General features: G+C 42.3%; 1 protein-coding gene and 1 pseudogene across 4 annotated transcripts; both read right to left on the bottom strand.

The window, feature by feature from the left end:
* Positions 1-3162: 3162 nt before the first annotated feature.
* On the bottom strand, positions 3163-26772 carry LOC148003501 (disks large homolog 5-like). Of its 4 annotated transcripts, XM_087568850.1 has the most exons (6): positions 26369-26772; positions 13147-13281; positions 10414-10573; positions 8950-9081; positions 8098-8281; positions 3163-3950 (listed from the first exon to the last, which is right to left on the bottom strand). In XM_087568850.1, the coding sequence occupies exons 4-6, from the start codon at positions 9039-9041 to the stop codon at positions 3945-3947; spliced, it is 282 nt and encodes a 93-aa protein (XP_087424976.1). In that variant the 5' UTR covers positions 9042-9081; positions 10414-10573; positions 13147-13281; positions 26369-26772; the 3' UTR covers positions 3163-3944. The 4 variants fall into 4 exon arrangements, with proteins under 4 accessions (XP_087424976.1, XP_087424974.1, XP_087424978.1 ...); XM_087568848.1 differs by lacking the exon at positions 13147-13281; XM_087568852.1 differs by lacking the exons at positions 13147-13281; positions 26369-26772 and adding an exon at positions 11296-11510.
* On the bottom strand, positions 18977-27220 carry LOC148003502 (reticulocalbin-1-like; annotated as a pseudogene).
* Positions 27221-27720: the final 500 nt, after the last annotated feature.

Below are 27720 nucleotides of genomic sequence, written 5' to 3' on the forward strand. Positions count from 1 at the left end.
TGTATGTTGTCCCCAGCATTAGCCAGAACTCAGACAACAAAGGGAGGTCAAAAGGATACAGATTGGAAAGGAAGAAGTCAAAATATCACTGTTGCAGAGGATAGGGTAGTATACATGGGACACCCCAAAAGTTACAACAGAGAACTCCTAAGCCTGATAAACAACTTCAGCAAAGTGGTTGGGTATAGAATTAATTCAAACAAATCAGTAGCCTTCCTCTACACAAAAGATAAACAGGCTGAGAAAGAAATTAGGGAAATGACACCTTTCATAACAGTCCCAAATCATATAAAAATACCTCAGTGTGACTTTTATCAAACAAGTGAAAGATCTGTGTGACAAGAACTTCATGATATGAAGAAAGAAATTGAAGAAGATCTCAGAAAATGGAAAGATCTCCCATGCTTGTGGGTTGGCAGTATGAAGATAGTAAAAATGGCCATTTTCCCAAAGTGACCTACAGTTGCAATGCAATCTCCATCAAAATTCGATTCCAATTCTTCATAGGGTTAGACAGAACAATTTGCAAATTCATTTGGAATAACAAGTAACGCAGGATAACTAAAACTATCCTCAACAATAAAAGGGCATCCCTGGGAATCACCATCCCTGAACTCAACCAGTTTACAGAGCATTAGTGATAAAACTGTATGGTATTGGTGCAGAGACAGGAAGATAGACCAGTGGAATAGAACTGCAGACCCAGAAATGAACCGGCACACCTATGGTCCCTTGATTTTTGACAAAGGAGACAAAAGCATCCAGTGGAAAAAGGATAGCATTTTTAGCAAAGGGTGCTGGTTCAAATGGAGGTCAACATATGGAGGAGTACAAATCAACCCCTTCTTATTGCCCTGTGTAAAGCTTAAGTCCAGGTGGATCAAGGACCTCTACATCAAACCAGATCACTCAAACTAATAGAAGCAAAAGCGGGGAAGAATCTTGAACACATGGACACTGGAAAAAATTTCCTGAACAAAACACGAATGGCTTATGCTCTAAGATCAAGAATAGACAAATGGGACCTCATAAAGCTACAAAGCTTCTGTAAGGCAAAGGACACTGTGGTTAGGACAAAACAGCAGCCAACAGATTGGGAATAGACCTTTACTAATCCTACAACTGATATAGGGCTAATATCCAAAATATACAAGAACTCATGAAGTTGGACTGCAGGGAGACTAATAACCCTATTAAAAATTGCAGTTCAGAGCTAAACAAAGAATTCATAGCTGAGGAATATGGAGTGACTGAGAAGGACCAAAAGAAATGTTCAACATCTTTAGTTATAAGGGAAATGTAAATCAAAACAACCCTGAGATTCCACCTCACACCAGTCTGAATGCCTAAGATAAAACACTCATGCCACAGAAGATACTTGCAGGGATGTGAGAAATAGGAACACTCCTCCATTGTCGGTGAGATTGCAGACTGCTACAACCATTCTGGATATCAGTCTGGAGGTTCCTCAGAAAATTAGACATTGCACTAGCTGAGGACCCAGCTATACCTCTCTTGCACATATACCCAAAAGATGCTCCAACATACAACAGGGCACATGCTCCACCATGTTCATAGCAGCCTTATTTATAATAGTCAGAAAATGAAAAGATCCCAGATGCCCTTCAACAGAGGAATGGAAACAGAAAGTGTGGTACATCTACACAATGGAGTACTACAGAGATATCAAAAACAATGACTTCATGAAATTCATAGGCAAAGAGAACGAACTAAAACATATCATCCTGAGTGAGTTAACCCAATGACAGAAACACACACATGGTATGCACTCACTGATAAGTGGATATTAGCCCAAATGCTCAAATTCTCCAAGATTCACAGACCAAATGAAATTCAGGAAGGATGACCAAAATGCTGATTCTTCACTCCTTCCTTTAAAGGAGAAGAAGAATCCCTATTGACGTGATAGGGATGCAAAGTTTAAAACAGAGCCTAGAGGAATGTCCATTCAAGAGTCTACCCCACATGTGGCCTATACATATACAGCCTTCAAACTAGATAAGGTGGATGAAGCTAAGAAGTGCAGGCTGATAGGAACTGGATATAGATGTCTCCTGAGAGGCACAGCCAGAGCATGTCAAATACAGTGGCGAATGCTAGCAGCAAACCATTGAACTGAGAACTGGACCTCAGTTGGAGGAATTAGAGAAAGATTGAAAGAGCTGAAGGGACTTGCAACCCCATAAGAACAACCATGCCTGCCAAGCAGAGTTCCCAGAGACTAAACCACTACCCAATCACTATACAGGGACTGTGCGATGGACTCATCTGCATGTGTATCAGAGGATGGTCTTCTTGGGCACAAATGGAATGAACAGCCCTTGGTCCTGCCTAGGCTGGGAAAGTGGATGGCTGGTGAAGGTAATACTTTTATAGCAGAGGTGGAGGGCGATGGTATTCAGACTTATTTCTGGAAAACAAGGAAGGAATAACATTTGAATTCAAAATGAAAAATACCCAATTAAAATTCAACAACAACAAAATGGTATTTTGAGCTTCGAATCAAAAAAAGCCACAGTCAGGAAACAGAGAATTGTATGCCTATGGTTTTCTTCAAATATGCTCAGGGCCCAGGTAGGTTCTGGGTCCAGGCTGGACCAAGCAGGTTCCTGCCACTGACTGCTCTTCTATTCCTGTTTCCAGAGGCACCATGCAGATTAATATTGGGCCAGAGATGTGGGCAGAGCTGGTCAGAAGTGGCTTTCTTTCCTGTGGTCTCAGGATTATCTGCATTCCTGGGTGTTCAGCATTTTCTGCCCCGGGATTTGGGTGCAGGATTCCCAATGGCTTTAAACTCCCTTATACCATGTTTATATGTCCTGGGAGGTGTTACAGAAAAATTAATGTTTATCCTATTAATTTGGTCAAAACTCTCATCGACAGAGTATAATTTACAGGTAACTATATATTTGACAGCAAGCATACACAGTGGGTAATGTATGCATGATGAAGTTGAAATTCAGAGTTGGAAACACAGTGCACAGTGACTGTATAAATGCCTGTGAATCTCAGTCTGACTGGGAAGTGATTTGATGCCCAGTCCCCATGAGAATGCAGACATCCATCCCTCCCTGATAGCTGTGGGACTTCAGATGTTGACACTAATGATCAATAAAGAAGGTTCCTAAGAGTGAAGAGTTTAAGATTACTCCTTTATTGACCAGAATACATCCAATTTACTTGATAGTAAACAGATGCAGGTAGTAAATATATACAGTCTATATCCTTATCAAAATAGAAAAGCAAATGAACAAAACAACAACAACAGATAAATAATAAATCTTCAAATGAATAGAAGGAAAACCAAATAACCAAAACAATTAAAAATTATCCAAACTTTAAATAGAAGAATTGCGCTAAGCATTCTTTTGCTGCTCCTTTTGCAGAATAGACTTATAGCCTGTGGCTTGCCTTGGAGACATAGTAGACAAGCAGTTAGTGATGGTAACAATCTTTTCGAGAGGAGTGGAAGTAGGTCTGTTTTGTTGGAGTGGGGGTATTAAGGAAAAAGCCTACCAATACTGAGTATAAATGATATTACAGACTTTGTCACAAAGTCTTTCCAATGTTGTGAACTGATCTCCATGAAACTCTTCTGGATGACCCATCAGGACAAGTACAAATTTACACATGCACAGTCTTTCTGGATGACCAGCAGCTCTTGATTGATGTGCATCAGCACTTCTCTGAGTCCCTCAAAAAGTGCACATTAGTTGGAGAGGCTGAGGTGAAAGTACGGCCTATTCAATCCAAAGAAGTTAAACTAAAGGAGGAAAATGCAGTCCACAATTGCTATGGATACTACAGATGAGACACAATAGTGGTGTATTTGCTGTGCACACTTAGTTCTCCTCCTGTAGCTCTTCTCTCCAAGGGAGATCTTATCCTGGTCTGTGTCATGTTCGAGTTTCTGCTGGAGAATTTCAGACCTAGCAGAGCAAGGGAATAAAGATTTATTGAGTGGTTGTCAATTCAGCTCTCCCTCTTACATCAGCTCTATTCAGTTGGACAATCCAGCATGACTTGTCAGCTGAGGTCAGTCCCTGCATCCCCAAGTGACATAGAGTACCTGCGCTTGGATTTATATCTCAGCTTTTAACACTGCTGGAATTTGAACTGTGGACTATGCACTGTGCTGGGATTAAGAGAAAAATGAGCATTTTTTCCCACTGGTCCAGGTATATGACATTGAATAATAACATTGTAGCTATGTCTGAATCTGAGTTCAAGAGAGGTATGAGCAACGTAGAATACCATGTGGATTCCTTCTGGAGAACATGCCCAGAATTGAGGTGAAATTTCTGATTATGTTAGCACTGAAGGAACCCGTCTAGTTTCCATTTGTAACCACTGAGTCTGCAAATACACAGAGAAGCCATCTCACTTCAAATTCATGCTCACTGCATAGATCCTGTAATCACTGAGAATGTGCTCCATGTAAATCTTCCCAGCGTACACATGGACATTAAAGGTGATTATGATGTAGAAACAGAACAGCACCCCTGTAAGTCTATGGCTAGTGTAAGGCAATTTGTGAGAGGACAGAAGAGAAAATGTCCTCAGATCTTTCCGGAGAGATCACAGGAAGAAAGGAGTAGAACATAGCAAGAAATCCAGAGGATCATATATATTGTTTCATGGGCAAAATTCACATGAACTGTACCAGAACTATACTCTGAGTAGCTCCTTAGCTGCCTGAGGCTGAAATCCATGTAGGTGGTCATTCACCCAAAACGGGTACTTATATAGGGAAAGGATATTCAAATGGCTTCTTCCAGCCTGTGTTCCTACCTGAACATTAATGCTTAATGTAAAGATTCCCCAGGATTCGCTGGAGGCATAAAAACAAATGTTGACTGGGATATGTACATAGTGGCCAGACCTATAGACAGCTCAGTCAGTGATGTGCTGTCCTCCCATAAACCGTCATAGACTCAGGGTTCTTTCCCCATTAACAATCTGGCTTAGCAAGTCCCAAAGGCTGTGTAGAGCTGTCTTGTTGCTCAGCAAAGGATCATATATTGGTGGTGGACTAGACTCTTGTTCTTGTTCACTCTTTCAGACTTTCCCCAAAGTGTGCAACTTCTTCTAATCGGAGCTGTCTTTACCATAGCCTGAGTGACTTCATGCCCAAAGCTAGAATCATAGGAAATCTCCATAACCAGGATCCAAATCAACAAATTTTCTCCCCGTAATGTGATTGTTCCACAGATAATTTGAATAAGTAAGTAAACGCTTGCATGGATTATCTCAGACTGAATCAGAATCTATGGAAGGGCTCCATCGTATGGTACACTTTTACTCCTTGGCTGATGGACGTCTGGATAGATTCTCCTTCAAGGTTACTCTGGGACCACTACAACACTGATGTGCCCTAGTTGCAATGGCAATACCTACTCCTTGTTGTGGAATCACTGGGTTAACTAAAACTTCTGTTCCACTTTCTGAACATGGCTTCTCATAGGGCTACCTGTTCTTACACTGTCAGACCCATTTGAAGCTCATCATTTCTCCTAACCCATTGAGGCTGAAATCAACTGAGAGAAAATGATGTTGATCGACAGCAGTTGCAGAATGCTACACAGATAACATAGAGGAGCACTTTGGATTATCTGTGCACCTAAAGGGGTTCCTGAAACTGCCCTGTTCTTGCACCACAGCATAGCTATGGGACTTTTTCTGGATGACGATACAACTCCAAGCAACTCAAATTCTCAATGAATAAAATCCAAGCCAAACTCCATGGGGAAGTTGTAGTGTGCCAAGGTAGCTCGAAAGAAATGGTAGCAGGCAATGTGGAAAGCAACCTTGGAGAAGACACAGTGAGTGACATAACCTTCCAGTGGGCTTTCACAATTCACAAAGAACAGAGAAGCAGAATAAACTCATGGATTTTTCTAGAGAAGCCTTGCCCTTACCTCCCAGTACTCCATTCCTTTGATGTGCTCCAAAGGATTTCAATGCAGATCAGTAGTTTTGCCCCTAATCACTTGAAAATCTAACTTTACAGGTGTTTTTGTGTCCTCTTTTTGGGGGTTGCATTTCTAAAGGATTTTATTGTCCTGCTTCTACACCATAACAAAAAGGGACCTGCAAGCTCTACGCCTGTACCATTTGTTACCCCTGTGAAACATGACTCACTTGAACATATTTCCACTCCTCCCCCAGACTTCACAAGATAATTCATTCTGAAATTTTTGGAAACAATAAATTAGTAATTTAAGTGTCCTTTTGCTGTACAGAGCTAGATGGAGATGCCAAATGACTGGGCAGCTCTATTTCATGTTTCATGGATGTAAAGTGAACGCTTAGAGTACTTTTCTCATGAAACTTGGAAATAGAGGGAAACATACGTTCACTACTGCAAACACACACACACACACACACACACATATACCCACACACACACCACACACACACACACACACACACAAACACACACACAAACACAGACACACAGATACACACTTGCATGCACAAATGAAAACTTTGCTCTTATGCAGCACATTTCCTGTTGAGTGAGGAATTAGTGGGAACAATGCTGTGTACAAGTCTCTTAGACACAAGTAAGATGTGCTGCCCTGGCCTGTACTCATTTCCACTTCAGGAAACCTTTCTATGCAGATACTTGCTGGTCCGACAAGTAAGTTACATGTTCTGCACAGATAGCCTAAACAACACAACATCAAATCCCCAAGAGAGATTTCTAGGAAAAGACTCCATCAAGCTCTATGCTGACTCATCATAGGCCCCTCACTAAAACTACTCTGTTTCCTTCATAGAAGACTTTGGAAGCACCAGAGGAGACAGTGACTCATGGTCAGTTCCCAGGAACATTTGATCACATTAGAGTTCCTGTGGTATTAAAACAACCTCAATGTCAGTCAGAAAAAGGCTAAATAAATAACATACAGTGAATTTTCTGAAATGCAGCACTGTGTACAATATTGAGAGGGAATCTATCCTGAAAGAATGCAGTGCCCATGATATAGTCAGCAAAGCAATGTCAGCAGAGGGTTGCACTCTAGGATTCCATGCAATATCATGGTGAAGCCAATAAGACAATCCAGAATCTTCCCGGGGGATAACTCTGTTCAGGTAAAGTGAAGAAATCTAATCCTTATTTTTAAAATAGCTGAATGGTTTAAGAATGTGTTGAGACAAATAAGAGAGGGGGCTCATCTTGGAACTGGACGAATGATGCAAAGACTGCTGGCCAGCACAAAACAGGAAGCTTCATGTTTGTTGAGAGACCTAGGCTTAAAGGACTAAGTTAGATAATGACTGGACAAAACTGCATGTCATGAACTGGCCTCCCCGCATTCTCCCTAAGATGCAGGTCAGCACAGCAATGCAACTTTCTTGGTGAGAATTGGGGGTACATATGGATAACTTTGTTCTTGAAGTCTCAAGTCTCTCATACCAACCCTCAGCCTTTGAGAAACCTTTTCCACATCCTTGCTCTTCTAAACAGCTTCAGGTTCTAAGGCCCAGTTATGAACTCTCCAGGAGCACTCAAATAAGACAGGACTGACATGCTGATACACAGGCTCTGTAGTTACCCAAGATCTATGAAGCATGAAGTCACCATCTTCATATACAGGGACATGAGGGGAGGAAGAACAAAAGCCACCACAAATGACAATGAGAACCATTTCTTTGGCATTTCCACCAGGCTCTCCTCCTTGAAAACTACTTACTTCCTGAGTCTCACACGATCCCTGTAAAGAAAATGGGCTCTGGGCTTTTGCTTCATCCCTCAAAGCCCTGCTCTAGTCTAAAGAGGGGCTCCCACATAGCACCCTCCATCCATAATGGCATGTAGTGCTCTGCTGTGTGATCAACCTATCTCCCTTAATGAAGTGCAGATTCTCGAAGAGCAGGAGCATTTGCTTTCCAAACATGCAGTTTCTTGAAAAGGGGCTATCTCCACAGAAAGCCTTGTAAACCATCACATGAATGAACACTTGGATGAGACCTAGGTCAGGACATGGATCAGTCAATAGACAGTTACATTGGTTTGTCTATGTTTATGGTAAGACCAGAGGACAACCTGACCCTGAGGCCTAACCCTACCTGCTGTTGCGTGGCACTGGGGTCACAGATGTTCATTCCGGCCTCTTCACAGAGCCTTTTTGTCTCCACAGAGAATGCTGGCAGTTCAGTCTGCTCCACCAGCAGTTCTCTCTTCTCATTCAGCAAAATCTGTATATTGTTCTTCAATTGAGCTTGTTCACGCAGGAGCTGGGAGTGCCTGATGCTGAACCACAAACAAAAAATGGTAAATCCCAGCCAGCTTCTATTTGCCTGTCACTCCTACAAGTCCAATCATCCCTTCAAGGGTCCTCATCCTCAGAAATCCCCAGAATAGAGCCACACTATGCAAGTTAGCACCAATTAGAGGAGGTCAAATCCAGAATCCACATTCCACATGAAGCAAAGTACTTCTGAAAATCCTGACACTAAGACGGTTTATATAAATCAAGGAAGAAGAGATGGTCCATAAGGGAGCTCGTATGTCCATGGTATGGTGAAACCATCTTCACGTTGTGGGGAAAGCCTCTCTGAGGGGTAGTTGAAGACCCAATAGATATAGACTCTTTCCATGTGTTTCTCATGGATCACAGATCTTTAAATCTCCTGTCAGAGTCCTAGAGATTCAGAGTTGATTGATATTCCCATCATGGTGCAAACCTTTTCAATCTAGAGGAACTTTAACGGGGAAAATAACAATTGGAGGGTCTTCTACACCCTTCACATGTAGGACAACTGAGTCCAAGAGCTACAAATCTAAGACCCTTGCCAGGAGGCAGCCTTCTTGTTAAGAGTCAAACACCATGGAACCAGAGCCCTGACTTTTGTTAAAGTCATACAGGACAGAAGCATTCCCTGCCTAGTGCTGGGTTCTCATCTCTGTCAGCGACTCACCGGTAGGAACTGTTCACTTGTATGAGCTCCTTGTACCTCTCCATGGCATCACTTATTGAGTTGGTCATCATTTGCATAGCCATCATTCTCATCTCATGTTCAGATTGAAGGACTGGCAATTCGACATGCAGCCTGGGTTAGGTCATGGCCAAAGGAACAAATAATGTTTTGAACTCACGATTTCAGAATTAGGTGAAATGTAAATAAAAATATATAATAAAAAATTTCAAATTCAAGGAATGGTGGAAGGGAAGAAAATGGCAAACTCAAAAACCAGACCAAAACCCAACAGTGAGACTCAATCCACAGAAAATATTTCTATGTAAATAAGCAAACATTTGTTTTGAAATAAGGACTCCTTGGAATCCTGAGAGATATGGTTCTGCAAAGACTCACTATATAGGAGGGGGCAGAGCCGGAGAGCTCCCTGTTTGGGAATAACAACTGTCAAGACCACAGTGACCATTTCTAGGTCACAATAAACAATCCCTGGATAGTTAAAAAAATAAAAAAACTAAAGATCAAAGCAGGTGAAACAAATTAGGTAAAATCAGACTGTTCTCTCTATTACTTAAACTCAGTATGTTCCACATACTTGCTCCTTCAAAGTATTTGTACTGGTTAAGTTTATTATCCTGGGCACAGGACAACAGAGTCACAGTGCCAGTTGGAGGGACCTGACCATCAAGAGCTGGCCAGGTAAGCATGATGGAATTCACTAGTTCAGGAAGAAGATTCCTCCAGTCTGTGCCACAGCTTTGGGCCCAAGAGAAAGCTGTGATGACATTTCTCTTGTTTTGAAAGCAGGTATACTCAATCCTTGGTTTCTATCGTTACATGAATTCCCAGAGGGCATAACTATGTTTGACAGGGAAGAGGATTTATAGCACCCCCTCCCCTCAGGAGAGTCCTGTGTGCCACCAAGGTATACAGAAGGAGCAAAGTGCTGTGTTGATCAGTGTGGGCCTCCATGTACTAATCACTATCATGACCTGCAAACTGTTGATCAAACAAATCCTCAGACCCATTCAAAGGTCCCAGACGTCCTGATCCAGAGTAAACCACCAACAAATACTGCCACATATATACACACCAACCCATATCCAAACACGTTTAGAATTCCAACTACATCCATGGAGGTGCCATAGAATCAGTGTATAATGAACAAATTCAGAGGAAAGAGTGATGACGTGCAGGCATTTCATTCACACACACAGTTGCAGCAAGTGTGACAAGGTCATTCTAGCTGTTGACAGAACCAATGCTAATCCAAGAGGCTCAGGGTCAAGTACAAAAGAAGTTGACCCTAAACACACAGCACCTAGCTCATCTCACAAGCAAATGCCTGCCAAATCTCCTTCAAATCCAGGATGAGAGGTGAAACTCTCTCGTGCTATGAGTAAATCTTGAGGTAGCAGAGAGAGAGCGCAAGACAGTGAACAGGTTACTGGGCATAATGACTACCTGTGGTCCCACTCATCATAGATATAAAGATCCAGGATTTGATAAAGTTCATCCCTCTCGAATTGACACTTCTGGATTTCAAATTTGAGTTCCTCCAGTTCCTTTAGACACTCCTCTTGCTGACTGATGACATTTTGGGATGATGCCTTCCTACCAAAACCTGTAGACAGATAAACCCAAGTGAATTTGCATATTTGAACCAATGGGCAGAATAGATCATTCTGAATCCGAAAAGGAGGTTGAGGAAGGGGAAATGGTAGAGACTGGGTGAATCCCTGAAAGAGCAGAAAAGCTTTCTTAAAGGTTGATTCTTAAGCTATGTCCCTGTTCCCAACCTCTAATGCCATACACGTGCCACACTCACTATTACACAACCCATGGCACTGAAAGTTATAATATGACTGAGACATAAACATCTGCGACATTGTTATATCAGATGTGGTGCAGATAATCCTGGAGTTCATAATGACTTCATAATGTTTAGCACCATCAAGCTCTAACCAAGTGTGGTCCAGCCCAAAGTGTCTGAGAACTCAATTCATGACTAGGGGTGCATCCTTCCTTGTTCTCGCCATCAAGACTTATGTAACGTACAGTAATCTAGAGGATGAAGTGCTTCAACTCCCAAACATGGATGGTTACATTGTTAATCTCACAGTGCCTCCTCCTGCCAATCATTGACACTCATAGTTAAAAAGCTTCAAGAAAAGACACTGAAGTCTTACAACTTTATGGCTTTCTCTCAAATTAAAGATCAGGAACTCCTGACTCTTGGTTTGCCTTTGAAAAATCCCAACTCTCCTGCTTGTAAGGCCTAGTCTTAGAAGGCACTTCTCAAACCTACCTCCTTGAGGATGTTCCCCAACTCTGCCCAAGACTCACCAAGCCTTCCCAAGAATGATTTCCTCCTTCCTGTTTCACTAGAGAGGGGGTCAGCTTCCCTCTGACCTGGTGCGGTCTCTCCTTGATCAACACTTTCCTTCCGAAATAGCCTGAGCAGCTGGCGAAACATGCCTGCTTGTGAACCCAAAGGGAACTGAAGTAATATCCCAAAGGCAGTTGGTGTCACCACAACACTGGTGACATCACAGAAGATTCTAGGGATCTCTTAGATACAATAGAGTGTCCAGTGAACGGCTTACTGGTGATGTCACTGGAAAATTCTATGGCCTACCTACTAACCAGCTCTCCCCACACTGATGAATTTCTGTGGGGACCCTTTCCTCCAGTCTCCCATGTGTCACTGGGAATACCATTTGGCAACCTCTATTTCAAAGCTAGATATGTCTCTCTGCTTCATTAGAAGTCAACAATGCTTTTGCTGCGGAGGGTTTCTTACAACCCTGAATTGGAGAACAGATTTTTCTTAGCACCCAAATCTCTAGGGACCAAGGAGGAGGGAGATTTTTCTTAAAAGTAAATCTACTACTCGAGACAATGCATGTGACATGTTTTTCGATTTCTAAGCTTTTTCCCTTTTTCTGGAGGCCAATATATTTCTTCTATACCTCTGAGTGTATAAAACCTGGAAATATTTGCTTACTGTGCAGTCCTTGAAAGCCGACCTTGTTTCCATTTACATATCCATGTATTTCACAAAATCAATGGTCTATAATCCTATTTTTTTGCAATAAAAACTCCTTTTCCTTGGGAACATAGGGATCAACTACAGAGCATATATAAAACAATAAATTTCTGTCTGTTTTATATATTATGGAGGACATCCTCCCTTTCTCAAATATAACAAGACAATTAAATTGGACATCAGTGAGCAAATGTCAACCTGGACCTTGTGTTACTACATTGTAACTATATAACCATCACTTCTCCAATATCCTTCTCCGTGAATAGACAAGTCTAGGCATGAGAATATTGGGGACTACAACATGATCTTTTACTTGTAGCAAACATAAGAATCAGGAGGACGGGAAGGGAGTGGAATGGTCTGAGTTCAGGTTGAACCTCAATTTTAATGGGTCCATACGTTCAGGAGGGAGTCTATTTGGCATTGTGATATACGGATTCTGTCTTCTTATCATAGGTGTTATAATAATTCAACATGAATGTGTGCTATAATGCCAGCCCACCTCAGAGATGTAAGAGTGAAAATCATGTCTGACCTTTCTGGGAAGAACTCTCCCTTTTACTACCATCTGGAGTTATACAACATCACTATACAAAGCTCAGAAGAGAGGGGTGCAGATGTGCGGGCCTTAGAAGTTGAGGATCTTTTCTACTGATTAAGCCACTTGTTTTTCCTATGTTATTTTTCCCTTGCTCTTTTATTAATGGTGGCTGACTTCTTTCCTGGCCTGAGGTAAACTGGAGTCCAATCTTTTGGATTACCGAACCTTCTATTTTCGAGATGACAGTCCCACCAAGGGTCCTACTGCATACAGAAGGTATGAATAAGTCTCAGGGGCTGGAGTAAGTTAAAAAGGTCTGTTACAACAAAGAACTGATTAAGAAAACAAGAGCCCAGTTCTCATCAAGATCACAGTTGTATGAGATTAAGAAAATGTGAATAGGGCATCGGGTGAAAGATAAATTATTTAGGAGGTCATAGGCCTAGAAGGGTTATCCTTTGATCTCAGTGGCGCTGCCATTCTTTCTGCCATTCCTCGTTCTCTGCCACAGGACCAGAGACTTCCCCATACAAATGGCTGGCCTTGCCAAAGACCTGGCAGGGCTTCTCCCTGTAGAATAGGACATGTAGAGTCCTTGAGGACTCACCAAGCGGTCTCCTCCACACAGGTTCCTTGTTGTCAAAGGGAAATGTTCCTGCAGAATCCTGCCATGGCAGCAGGAATTTCAACCTGGCTGCTCTTGGTCCAATTCACTGGGTGCAGGCCTGAGGCCCAGGGGTATCTGGGGAAAGAAGGAGCACACACTACCTCACAGCTCTCTCTTTGTTGGATGCAACTGCTAGGACTGTGATAGGATTTTTGTTTCTTTGTGTGTTTATTAGAAATACCTACAAAGCTGATTAAAGTTGCAACATGCCTTCATACCCAGAGTGCAGAATGTTTTTACATCATTGTCGTTCCTGTTTTATGTTTGGATTTTGTTTTTTAATCCCCTCAGGAAATTTCCGTGTGCTTAGAATGTTAAGCACATGCTCAGGAGGGATCGATTATTCAAGTTAGGCAAAGCTTTTGTTCTCACCATCCACTCCACAGATGATGCCATTACTTACTTTGAAATAAGAAAACAGTCATAGAGAAGTAAATTAACCTGTAAGCTATCACAGAAGAAACACATCATGATTGTGGAGTGGCACCCCAGTATTTTGTATTTCCTAAGTTATTTTTATTTTAAACTTTTTTATTGGATTTTTTTTGGGTACATTTCATCTTTTTTAAATCCTTAAAGGTATCTTTTATTCCTCTCCTCCCATTTACAAGGTGGGATTTCACCTGTGATTGTTAGTCCAGATAGTTTGGTCAATGGCTTAGATATCACCTTGGCCTAGTTTCCTTGGCATAAGCTGTGTTAGAAGCAGACTCAAAGATTCAGGACCAACAAATAATGAATTCCACTACATCTGGATACCTAGACTCACAGCCAGGAAGGCACTGGATTTCCATTCACTATTTAAACAAAAGATGCAGTTCATTAACATGTAAAAAAATTTCTCATGTATATTAAAGTGTTTACCATGATCATACAGTTTTTCTTTCTTTTTTTTTTTTTTTTTTGGAGCTGGGGACCGAACCCAGGGCCTTGCGGTTGCTAGGCAAGTGCTCTACAGCTGAGCCAAATCCCCAACCCGATCATACAGTTTTTCAAATACATGGCATTCATCTTTTTCCAAATCCTAAAATTTCTTTCTTATTCACAGTTTCTTTTTCTGAATATTTCTTAGTATTATTATCATTATTTAAAATTTTAGTTTTTTAAATATATATACATTTTTTATTCAAAACTTATTCCGTTTTGCAGCTTTTGGTCCTTAAGCCCCCCTGCCGTGCCCTCTCCCATATGTATGGTCCCCCAATCCACGCCACTTAGAAACCCCTTCCCGGACAATCCCCTGCACTGAGGGTCCCACCTTGTTAAGAACAAGGGCTTCCACTTCCACAGGTGCCCCAACAAGGCTATTCTCTCCTACATATGCAGTTGGACCACTGGGTCAGTCCATGTATAGTCTTTTGCTAGTGGTTTATTTGGTTGGCATTGCTGTTCATATGGGGTTGCAAGCCCTTCAGCTCTTTGAATCCTTCCACTAATTCCCATAAAGGGCGTCCTGTTCTCAGTTCAGTAGTTTACTGCCAGCACTGACCTCTTTATTTGTCATGCTCTGGATGTGTCTCTCAGGGGAGATGTATATCCGGTCCCTTTCAGTAAGCACTTTTTAGCTTCATCAATCTTACCTAGTTTTGGTGGCTGTATATATATGGGCCACATGTGGGGCAGGCTCTGAATGGCTGTTCCTTCGGTCTCTGCTTTAGATTTGGCCTCCTGTGGATATTTTTGTTCCCCATTTTAAGAAGGAGTGGGAGCATCTGCACTTTGGTCATCCTTCTTCTTGAGTTTTCTGAGATCTGTAGATTGCATCTTGGGTAATTTGAGGTTTTGGTCAATATCCACTTATCAATGAGTGCATATTGTCAATGAGGGGTGCTGAGTACCTGGAAGAGAATGAGGGACAAGAGACGCGAAGAAGGACGCCAAGACAAGAGTCTGATCAAGGTGACAATTTTATTTTTCCCCAAGGATGAATTTGTACCATAAAAAGGTAAGAGAGAGAGGGGTGAAGTAAGAAACATTTACGCACGCCAAGGACACAATATTCGTGTGGTCAGGGAATTGGCTGATGTTGACAGGATGTCAGAAAGATCACAGGTTTGTCATATCTATTAGTCAGCAGGCTGTTGGTTTTTCAGAAAGGTTACAGGTCATGACATTGGGTATCTTAACATCACACATTATCATATGATTATTCATCTTGACCACCACATTTGTATTAGTCTTCTGAGGTGGCTGTGGATTTTCCATGAACCCAGTCATACTTAATGCTAACCATAATAATAACATCAATAATGGAGGGCTTCAAGGCCATTGCTCCCAACAGCATACCAAGTGTGTTTTTCTGTGATTGGATTACCTCACTGTGGATGATATTTTCTAGTTCTTTCCATTTGCCTATGAATTGAACGTAGTCATTGTTTTTGATAGCTGAGTGGTACTCCATTGTGTAGATGTACCACATTTTTCAAATCCATTCCTCTGTTGAAGGGCATCTGGGTTCATTCCAGCTTCTGGCTATTATGAATAAGGCTGCTATGAACTTAGTGCAGCATGTTTGTTGTTGTATGTTGGAGCATCTATTGAGTATATGCCCAGGACAGGTATAGCTGTGTGCTCAGGTAGTGGAATGTCCAATTTTCTGAGGAACCTTCAGACTGATTTCCAGAGTGCTTGTACCAGTTTGCAATCCCAGCAACAATGGACGAGTGTTCCTCTTTCTCCACATCCTCGCCAGCATCTGTTGTCACCTGAGTTTTTGATCTTAGACATCCTGACTGGTGTGAGGTGGATTCTTAGGGTTGTTTTGATTTGCATTTCCCTGATGACTAAGGATGTTGAGCATTTCTTTATGTGCTTTTCAGCTGTTCGATATTCCTCAGCTGAGAATGTTTTCTTCAGCTCCGAACCCCATTTATTAACAGGGGTGTTTGGCTCTCTGTACTCTAACTTCTTGTGTTTTGTGTATACTTTGGATATTAGTCCTCTATCAGATGCAGGATTGGTCAAGATTTTTTCCCAATCTGTAGGTTGCCTTTTTGTCCTAATGACACTGTCCTTTGCCTTACAGAAGCTTTTCAGTTTTATGAGGGCCCATTTGTCGATTCTTGATCTTAAAGCATAAGCTATTGGTATTTTGTTCAGGAAATTTTCCTTAGTTCTTATGTCTTCGGGACTCTTCCCTACTTTTTTTCGATTAATTTTAGTGTATCTGGTTTGATGTGGAGGCCCTTGATCCACTTGGACTTAATCTTTGTCCAGGGCAATAAGGATGGGTCAACTTACATTCTTCTACATGCTTACCTCCAGTTGAACAAGCACCACTTGTTAAAAATGCTATGTTTCTTCCATTTAATGATTTAACTCCTTTGTCAAAGATCAAATGACCATAGGTGTGTGGGTTCATTTCTGTGTCTTCAATTATGTTCCACTGATCTGCCTGTCTGTATGCCAATACCATACAAACTATTGCTCTGTAATACTGCTTGAGGTCAGAGATGGTGATTCCCCCAGAAGTTCTTTTATTGTTGAGTATAGTTTTTGCTATCCTGGGTTTTATGGTATACCAAATGATGGCAAATTGCACTTTCTACCTTTATAAAGAATTGAGTAGGAATATTGATGGTGATGGCATTGAATCTGTATATTGCTTTTGGCAAAATAGCCATTTTTTACCATATTCATCCTGCCAATCTATGAGCATGGGAGATCTTTCCATCTTCTGAGATCTTCTTCAATTTCTTCAGAGACTTGAAGTTCTTGTCATACAGATTTTTTACTTGCTTGGTTCAAGTAACAGCAAGTTATTTTACATTATTTGGGACTATTGTGAAGGCTGTCATTTCCCTAATTTCTTTCTCAGCCTGTTTACCCTTTGAGTAGAGGAAGAGTACTGAATTGTTTGAGTTAATTTTATACCCGGACAGTTTGCTGAAATTGTTGATCAGGTTAAGTAATTCTCTGGTGGAATTTTGGTGGTGCTTATGTAGACTATCATATCATCTTCAAATATTAGTATTTTGACTTCATCCCTTCTAATTTTTTCCCTTTGACCTACTTTCATTGTTTGATTGCTATGGCTAGGACTTTAAGTACCATATTGAAAAAGTAGGGAAAGAGTGGTCAGCCGTGTCTAGTTCCTGGTTTAGTGGGATTCCTTCAATTTTCTCAGTTTAGTTTGATGTTAGGTACTGGTTTGATGTATTTTGCATTTTCCTATATTTAGATATGGGCCTTTAATTCCTGATCTTTCCAGGACTTTATTAATGAAAGGGTAATGAATTTTGTCAAATGATTTCTCAGCATCTAATGAAATGATCATGTGTTTTTTTTCCTTTGAGTTTGTTTATATGGTGAATTTCGTTGATGGATTTCTGTATATTAAACCATCCCTGCATCCTTGCCATGAGGCCTACTTGATCATGATGGATGATCATTTGGATGTGTTCTTGGATTCAATTTGCAAGAATTTTATTGAGCATTTTTGCATCAATATTCATGAAGCAAACTGATCTGATTTTCTTTATGTTTGTTGTATCTTTGGGTGGTTTAGGTATAAGAGTAATTGTGGCTTCATGGAAGGAATTTGGTAGTGCTCTGTCTGTTTGTATTTTGCGGAGTATTTTGGACAGTATTGGTATGAACTCTTCTAGGAAGGTCTGATAGAATTCTGCACTAAATCCATCTGGTCCTGGGCTCCTTTTGGATGGGAGATGTTTAATAGCAGTTTCTATTTCTTTAGGAGTTATGGGGTTGTTTAGATGGTTTATTTGTTCCTGATTTAACTGTGGTACCTGGTATCTGTATAGAAAATTGTCCATTTCCTTCACATTTTCCAGTTTTGTTGAATATATGTTTTTGTAGTAGGATCTGATGATCTTTTTAATTTCTTCAGATTTTGTTGTATGTCTCCCTTTTATTTCTGATTTTATTAATTTGGATACACTCTGTGACCTCTGGTTAGTATGGCTAAGTGTTTATTTATCTTGTTGATTTTCTCAAAGAACCAGTTCCTGGGTTTGCTGATTCTTTTGATACTCAGTTTTGTTTCTTCTTGTTTGATTTCAGCCCTGAGTTTGATTATTTCCTGCCTTCTACTCCTCTAGGGTTTATTTAATTTTTTTCTAGTGCTTTTAGGTGTGCCGTCAAGCTGATGACAGATGCTCTCTCCTGTTTCTTTTTGCAGGCACTCAGAGCTGTGAGTTTTCCTATTTGCACTGCTTTTATTGTGTCCCATAAGTTTGAGTATGTTATATCTTCACTTTCATTAAGTTCTAAGAAGTCTTTAATTTCTTTCTTATGTCTCCAATGAACAAGTTGTTATTGACTTCAACTTCCATGTATATGTGGGCTTTCTGTCCTATTTGTTGTTATTGATCAGCAGCCTTAGTCTGTGGTTTTTTGATAAATGCATGGGATTACTTCTATCTTCCTGTACCTGTTGAGGCTTGTTTTGTGACTGATTATATGGTCAATTTTGGAATAGGTTCCATGAGATGCTGAGAAGAAGGTATATCCTTTTGTTTTAGTATGGAATGTTCTATAAATATAAGTTAAATCCATTTGTTTCATAACTTCTGTTAGTCTTTCTATGTCTCTGTTTAATTTCTGTTCCCTTGATCTGTCCATTGATGAAAGTGGTGTGTTTAAATCTCCAAATATTATTGTTTGTGGTGCAATATATGATTTTTTTTGAGCTTTAGAAAGGTTTCTCATTGTTTAGGGACACAACTGCTATATACTTTACAAATATAGCAATAACCCAGAACATCCGCAGGAAGCCTGTGACCATTGGCCACACGAAGATGAATGTCTTTCAAAGTTCATCATGATTTTTGGTAAGATCTTCCGCATAATTGGTGGCTTGGCTTCCCATAAACATGGGCCAGTTGTCTAGAATCTCCTCCTTGGTTAGCATCTCATCCTTGTTTTTGTCAGACTCATATACCAGATGCCAGGCCTCAGCCTGTGCATGGTCATAGTCCTGAGGGAGGATCCAATGGTGAATCTCATCCTAATCCAGTTTCCCATCCTTGTTCAGATCTAGGAAATCATTGAACTGCTCCCCAGACAAAACCCAGTCTGTCATAGGGGAATTGTCCACATGGGAAAAAGATGTCCAAAATGTACTCATCCTGGTCCACAAAACCATCCCCGTTCTTGTCGATATCCTCCAGGGTTTCCAGAACTACAATCTCCTTCATATGCTTTAAATCCTCTTAGTGTAGAAAAGCAATGAACCCGACCTGAGTAGCTGTCAGGTCACCGTCAAGGCCTTAAACCTCCTCTCATTTCATCTCGTGGAGGCACCTTTTTTTTTTTTTTTTGGCTTTGAATCTTTTTATTGGTAATTTTAACTTACATTTTTTGTTGTTTTCAGTTTTTTTTAATTTATTTAATACTTAATAATAATTCTTTGGTTTCCGGGCAAACATCCCCCTCCCCCTCCCCTGCCTTATGGGTGTTCCCCTCCCAACCCTCCCCCCATTGCCGCCCTCCCCCCAACAGTCTAGTTCACTGGGGGTTCAGTCTTAGCAGGACCCAGGGCTTCCCCTTCCACTGGTGCTCTTACTAGGATATTCATTGCTACCTATGAGGTCAGAGTCCAGGGTCAGTCCATGTATAGTCTTTAGGTAGTGGCTTAGTCCCTGGAAGCTCTGGTTGCTTGGCATTGTTGTACATATGGGATCTCGAGCCCCTTCAAGCTCTTCCAGTTCTTTCTCTGATTCCTTCAACGGGGGTCCTATTCTCAGTTCAGTGGTTTGCTGCTGGCATTCGCCTCTGTATTTGCTGTATTCTGGCTGTGTCTCTCAGGAGCGATCTACATCCGGCTCCTGTCGGTCTGCACTTCTTTGTTTCATCCATCTTGTATAATTGGGTGGCTGTATATGTATGGGCCACATGTGGGTCAGGCTCTGAATGGGAGTTCCTTCAGTCTCTGTTTTAATCTTTGCCTCTCTCTTCCCTGCCAAGGGTATTCTTGTTCCCCTTTTAGAGAAGGAGTGAAGCATTCACATTTTGATCATCCGTCTTGCGTTTCATTTGTTCTAGGCATCTAGGGTAATTCAAGCATTTGGGCTAATAGCCACTTATCAGTGAGTGCATACCATGTATGTCTTTCTGTGATAGGGTTAGCTCACTCAGGATGATATTTTCCAGTTCCAACCATTTGCCTACGAATTTCATAAAGCCGTTGTTTTTGATAGCTGAGTAATATTCCATTGTATAGATGTACCACATTTTCTGTATCCATTCCTCTGTTGAAGGGCATCTGGGTTCTTTCCAGCTTCTGGCTATTATAAATAAGGCTGCGATGAACATAGTGGAGCACGTGTCTTGTTTATATGTTGGGGCATCTTTTGGGTATATGCCCAAGAGAGGTATAGCTGGATCCCCAGGCAGTTCAATGTCCAATTTTCTGAGGAACCTCCAGACTGATTTCCAGAATGGTTTTACCAGTCTGCAATCCCACCAACAATGGAGGAGTGTTCCTCTTTCTCCACATCCTCGCCAGCATCTGCTGTCACCTGAGTTTTTGATCTTAGCCATTCTGACTGGTGTGAGGTGAAATCTCAGGGTTGTTTTGATTTACATTTCCCTTATGACTAAAGATGTTGAACATTTCTTTAGGTGTTTCTCAGACATTCGGCATTCCTCAGCTGTGAATTCTTTGTTTAGCTCTGAACCCCATTTTTTAATAGGGTTATTTGTCTCCCTGCGGTCTAACTTCTTGAGTTCTTTGTATATTTTGGATATAAGGCCTCTATATGTTGTAGGATTGGTAAAGATCTTTTCCCAATCTGTTGGTTGCCGTTTTGTCCTAACCACAGTGTCCTTTGCCTTACAGAAGCTTTGCAGTTTTATGAGATCCCATTTGTCGATTCTTGATCTCAGAGCATAAGCCATTGGTGTTTTGTTCAGGAAATTTTTTCCAGTGCCCATGTGTTCCAGATGCTTCCCTAGTTTTTCTTCTATTAGTTTGAGTGTATCAGGTTTGATGTGGAGGTCCTTGATCCACTTGGACTTAAGCTTTGTACAGAGTGATAAGCATGGATCAATCTGCATTCTTCTACATGTTGACCTCCAGTTGAACCAGCACCATTTGCTGAAAATGCTATCTTTTTTCCATTGGATGGTTTTGGCTCCTTTGTCAAAAATCAAGTGACCATAGGTGTGTGGGTTCATTTCTTGGTCTTCAATTCTATTCCATTGGTCTATCTGTCTGTCTCTGTACCAATACCATGCAGTTTTTATCACTATTGCTCTGTAATACTGCTTGAATTCAGGGATAGTGATTCCCCTGGAGGCATCTTTTTAAAGTTGTGATGATCAGAGCTATCTTGGAATTCAGCAAGGTTTCCGAGGTAGTAGCCATAGGTGGCTGCTTGTATTCTTACCAGGAGATCTTTTCCTCTATGTCCCTATCATAATTCTTCCAGAGTTTAGCCACATTATGGTAGATGTATCTTTTCTGTACCTGTTTGACCCAAACTTTCAGGTCTTCAGTAGTAACAAGGCCGCCTCCATCACTGTCAATTGGATCAACAATTTTCCCCAGCCTCTCCTGCTCTCGTCCAGGATTAGCTATCATAGGTCTTGGAGTCCTCCTTGCCCAGGAAGACCTCATGATCGTACAGGAAGCTGTGCTTGTTCTCTGGTGGCCACTAGCCCTGCTCTGAATCGGGACAAACGAAGTGCTCCTTGCCCATCATGCTTTTGGCCCTGAACGCCAAGACCAGTGCCAGCAGCAGCCCATGGAGTGTCCCAGGCTGACATCTGGCACCAGAGTCGTGATCAAAGGGAGGCAGCAGGGAAGTAGGGGCTCAGAGCACCTTAGCCGCAGTCCATCCCCCAGAGAGTGCTTTTGTTACATTTCAAATGTTATCCCTTTTCCTGGTATCCCATCCACAAAACCCCTTATAACATGCCTCCCCCTTCTACTATGAGGGTGTTACCACACCCACCCAAACACCGAGGCCTACCTGCCTCCCTGTTCTGTTTTCCCCTATGCTGGGCCATCAAGCCTTGACAAGACTAAGGGCTTCTCCTCCCATTTGTACCCAAGAAGGCCATCCTCTTCTACATATGCAGTTGTAGCCATGGGTCTGTCCATGTGTACTCTTTGGATGGTGATTTCAGCCCTGGGAGCTCTGGTTGTTTCTTACTGTTGTTCTTATGGGGCTGTACAGCCCTTCAGCTCCCTCAATTCTTTCTCTTACTTCTCCATTGGGGACCCTGATCTCAGCTGAATTGTTGGCTGCAAGCATCTGCCTCTGTATTTGTCATGCTCTTTACCCCACTCTTTTGAGCAGATCACCACAGAGCAACGAAGATGTATTGTCTTGGCGTGATGATGTACAGACAAATAGATGATTTCTTAATTCTTATGATGGTTCTATAAGAATTCCTAAAATTAGATTAGTAATTTTAAGCTTTTATAATAGGACTGCTATTATGTTTTATCTGATAATCAAAATTGCATTGAAATCTCTTCTATTCTTAAAGTGTCATGAGTGAATTGCTTCTGCAATACCAAGCAGGCATCTACAAATTATAGCCCATCCTAAGAGGGTGTAAACCAATTAACCAAAGTTCATAAAAAGAGAACTAATGATTTCCTATAGGTACAAGGACTTAACATAATTGACTGGATTTGCCTATATGTAATTTCACTTATTCTTTTCTCATAAAAATTACAGCTTTTAACTCTCCATGAACGTGCAGAACTAGTGACAGATGGTGATGGTTTATCCTGATGATTACTCTTCATGGATATGCATGTAAACATTCCCTGTCGTAAACTGATTATCCAACTTATGATTTGAATTCCTGTGCAAACTTGTGGTGAACTTTTCACCATGTGATGCTGTGTTCAGAAAGATATACAAATGCTGAGGACAAAGAGAGAGAAAGCTTTTTAGACAGAACTGAACAGAACAGAACAGGACAGAACTCAAGAAGAACTTAGAAGTAAAGGCATAGCGTTGAGAGTAAGGCATTGAGAGTAAGGAAATTATTGTGACATAGAGCAAGAGGAAAGGAGATCAGAAGAAGAGAGCAAGGAGAACCTTTTAAGCCAAACTTTATGGAGGCAAAACTTTGTAGAAACTTTTAGGAAAACTGAAGAACTTAGAAATAAAGGTTAAAATCACTGCTCTTCAGCCTTCAGCCTGGCTCACTGGCTAGCCTGTGCTCTTCAGTCAGGCTCACTGGCTAGCTTCTGCTCTTCAGTCAGGTTCACTGACTAGCCTCTGCTCTTCAGCCTGGCTCACTGGCTAGCCTCTGCTCTTCAGTCAGGCTCACTGGCTAGCTTCTGCTCTTCAGTCAGGCTCACTGCCTAGCCTCTGCTCTTCAGTCAGGCTCACTGGCTAGCCTCTGCTCTTCAGTCAGGCTCACTGGCTAGCTTCTGCTCTTCAGTCAGGTTCACTGGCTAGCCTCTGCTCTTCAGCCTGGCTCACTGGCTAGCCTCTGCTCTTCAGTCAGGCTCACTGGCTAGCTTATGCTCTTCAGCCTGGCTCACTGACTAGCCTCTGCTCTTCAGTCAGGCTCACTGGCTAGCTTCTGCTCTTCAGTCAGGCTCACTGGCTAGCCTCTGCTCTTCAGTCAGGCTCACTGGCTAGCCTCTGCTCTTCAGTCAGGCTCACTGGCTAGCTTCTGCTCTTCAGCCTGGCTCACTGGCCTATGGGGCCCTAGCACATTGCTTAACTATCTACTCATGACTGCCTGACCACGCTGACCACCTGACCGCCCTGACTTCTTAAAGTCGTCCTCTAGAAAGGGCACAAGAAACCAAAGAGAAACACCACAGCAAACTTTTCCCATGGGCTTTGCTTAAGATTAAGTACTTTCATTATTTTTTTAAAAAAGTGAAATATAATTTCCGCTATTCATATGGCCAAGAGAACTGTGCAGTAGTCATTACTTTATGGAATTTGAGGCTAAATCAAAAGATTCATTTATTCTATTACCATGTTATCTGTGTACTGTATGATGTATCTTTAGAAAACGCAACACTATATTCCTAAAGTCTAGATGTTTTAAGACATCACCTCATGGAGAAACTTAACTGCTTACCTATCTAGACTGGCCTCTTTTGCTATACTGCAGGTACAATCAAGTTTCCACACTACTTCCATGATTTTCAAGAATGATTAAGAGAAAAATAAGTTGAACATAATGGCCAGAAAGGGGATTCTGACAAGTTGTCGTATGTGGGACAAGATACCAAGCTATGAATGGTAAGCCGAAAACCACCTGTTCCCGAAAGTAACAGAACTTACAGAAAATACATCCTTTCTTATCATTCCTCCTCCCAAATGGTCAGAGATTTATTGAGCACCTACTACAATCCTAGCCCTGTGCATCTAAGGGTGCAATGGTGAATAAAAAAATTAATAAAAAGCTTCATTATGGAATAAAGAGAAATGAAACATAACTTTGAAACTCAGAGTTCAATATAAGCAATATCACCATTTCTTTAACTGGTGATTTCTGAAAACTTCATCATTTTTTCCATGGGCTTCTACAGTAATGATACTCAGTCTCAATTTTGTAAGACACAAATAGGCAACTCACACTTCATTCTTGGCTCCCACAACTGTCAAAGGGAACAACACTGTCGCTGTCCATTGTGCTTCCCTATCAATCCTACTATGGATGGTAATACATTCCAGTCTTTTCAATGTGTAAACAGGCCACCACTTGAGGGGAAAGTTATTATAATTACCCAAACAATATACTCTCTAAAATTTTCACATACATTTTACTGATATCACAAAGCAAATTCACCACAAATATTTAACCGATTCAAACAGAAACATTGAATAGCTCTGCAAATAGGATCAATAATCACATTCACTTGAAAACAACTATCATGGAAACAAACGACGTAATAGGAGAAAAGATACATCACTAAAAGCTCCACAAGCAGCAAAAAAGACACTACATTTCTTGGTTTGAAAGTTAGGTGATACACTTGATCTTTAAAGACAGGCAATGTACTTGATCTTTAAGCCCTGTCCACATAGAAACTGCAGTAGATGACAATCTTTTGTAAGATTTATTTATTTATATGTCAGACAATGCAGCTGTCTTCAGACACACCAGAAGAGGGCATCAGTACTCATTACAGATGGTTGTGAATCACCATGTGGTTGCTGGCATTTGAACTCAGGACCTCTGGAAGAACACTTGGTGCTCTTACCCACTGAGCCATCTCTCCAGTCCTCACAATGGCCTCTTACACAGCATCACAGTGGTCTATTTCACTAGATGGCTCCAGGGTGATAACAGAGAAACTTTCACAGTTCCTGAGCACTTCTGAGTTCAAACACCACCAGTGCCCACTCTGTGCTGTAGGCACATTCTGACCTTCTCCTAAGGGTTGTCAGCCACAAAAGGGACGGGTTAGCACCAGACAGCATTCACTGCCCTATCCTAAAAACCCCCTCGATTCTGAAAAAGCCACATTCCATGCTTGCTCCATATTTGAGGAAGCCAAATGGTTGATCTGGCTCAAGGCTCTACTTTTCTTAGCACATCAACTTTCTTTTTCCACTTCTTGTCACAAGAAGTATTTTTTTTATGCTGCAACTACACTGCAATGTGTGAAGGAAACCACCATAAACTCTGGGTGTCACCTCTTGAAATTTAAAATTCACAAAACAATTCATGGCTTTCTAATCAGCACCATGGAAAATAAACAAAAACAAGCAAAACCATTCCAAAGGAACTTGCTGATCTGGAGGCCTGCTCATGGCAGGCAGGAAAGAATTAAATTATGCAGAACTGTAATCTCTCAGAGCTCTGGAGGCTAAAAAAGAGGAAATCTGTTTATGTTCCCTTTCTCCGAGTAATTGAAGGAGGGTATTTTACATCCTCCAAATACAATCTCTTGCAAGGGGCAACCAATTTCAAAGTAGATCAGAAAAAATCTATTAAATAATACATTCATTGCCTGAGGTTTTAAGAAAATATTTTCCCAGGATCCCCGTCCATTAACAGCACACTCCAGATTACCTCTCCATTCTTTCCCAATGCCTTGGGCTTTCCAATCCCTACTTCAGCTCTCCATACATCCCTGAACCCTCCCTTCCCCTACCCTGCCTCCTTCTGCCACTGCTTTCCCAGGACAGGGGGAAGGGGAGGGAGGGGAGGGGAGGGGGCGGGGCCAGAACCAGCCAAGGACAGACGCGGGTCTCCTACCTACCTTGATTCTGTTGCTCTGGCGGTGCAGCCCGCCCTGCTTGCTGCTTGCTGTCCCTGGGGACCAGACCGGAGGTCGGGCTAGGGTCAGCGCGAGCTCCACGCCTCGAGGTCCCCTGGCCTGGGCTTCTTTCCTGGACACTGAGAGGCTGCAGTCTCCGTTGGAAACACCGCCGCTGTCATAGCGCGCCCTCCCGGGGCCGAGGTGACCCCAAGGCCGCTAAGGCCCGCTTCCCTGGTCTCTTCTTCTGCTTTTTCTTTTCTTTTTTTCTCTCTCTTTTTGTTCGCGACGTGGCGCCTGCGAAGAGCTCCAGGAAGGAGGACATCGTGCAGGCAGAATCACCTCTGGGCCCTGCCGGGGTCAGAGAGGGAGAGAGAGGAGTCAGCTTGGGCGGCGGCGCCCCGGCTGCTGGCACCTGCGGAAGGAAAACTCGCCCAGGCACACGCGCTGCTGCCGGCGCCAAATATAACGCGCGTTCCCCGTCCCCTCAGGCCCCGCGCTCACCCACGAGCTCCGCGTGCCCTGAGGCCCGGCTCGGGCGCGGTCGAATGGCGGGGTGGGAAGGACACGTGTGCCCACTGCGTGGTGCAGGCAACACGCTGAAGTGCGACCCGCGGAGGCGCCTGGTGCCTAGCTCCCGGCTGTGCCCAGGCCTGTCAGTCCCCCTCAGGGCTCTGCGGAGGCCCAGGGCTGCTTCTGAGGCCCCCAGGCCCACCGTGACCTAACCGCGGCCAAAGCCTCCGGATCTTCCAGGTGCCCCAGGCTGGATGCTTGGGCATGGCTATTGTGGTTGCCACTCTCCTAGGCAGGCTCAGCAGGGGCAAGCCACCACCTGCTGTCCTCACCTGAAGGCATCCTGACCTGGCTGTGAGCCCACATCCAGCAGGCTAGCCATACATTTACCATATCCATACACCCGTAGCTCCATATGCACTGGACCCCAGGGAAGTGCTCAACATTCATTGCTTTTGCCACTCAGTTTGCCACAAACGTTAGAAATCTGAAAAGTTCAGGAAAATTGAAGGTGTGAATAAGTCCCAGTGACTGGAGTAAGCTCAAACAGTCTGTGACAACAAAGAACTGATTGAGCATCCAAGAGACAAGACCCTCACCAGGATCATAGTTTTATCCCAGTAAGAAAATTTGAATAATAAGTCTTCAGGTGAAAAGATAAATTAGGAGGTCATAGACCTAAAAGTTTTATCCTTTGCCCTCAGGGGAGCAGCCATTCTGTCAGCCTTTGCTGGCCCTCACACAGGATCAGAGTTCTCACCTGGAAGCAGGGTTATCTGGAAGGCACATAATACATATCCACAGACTCCTCTTTGGGTACAAACTGATAGGCAACTTCAAGG

The sequence above is a fragment of the Rattus norvegicus genome, chromosome 9 (genome assembly GCF_021556685.1).
Source record: "Rattus norvegicus strain SHRSP/BbbUtx chromosome 9, alternate assembly SHRSP_T2T, whole genome shotgun sequence".
NCBI lineage: Eukaryota > Metazoa > Chordata > Mammalia > Rodentia > Muridae > Rattus > Rattus norvegicus.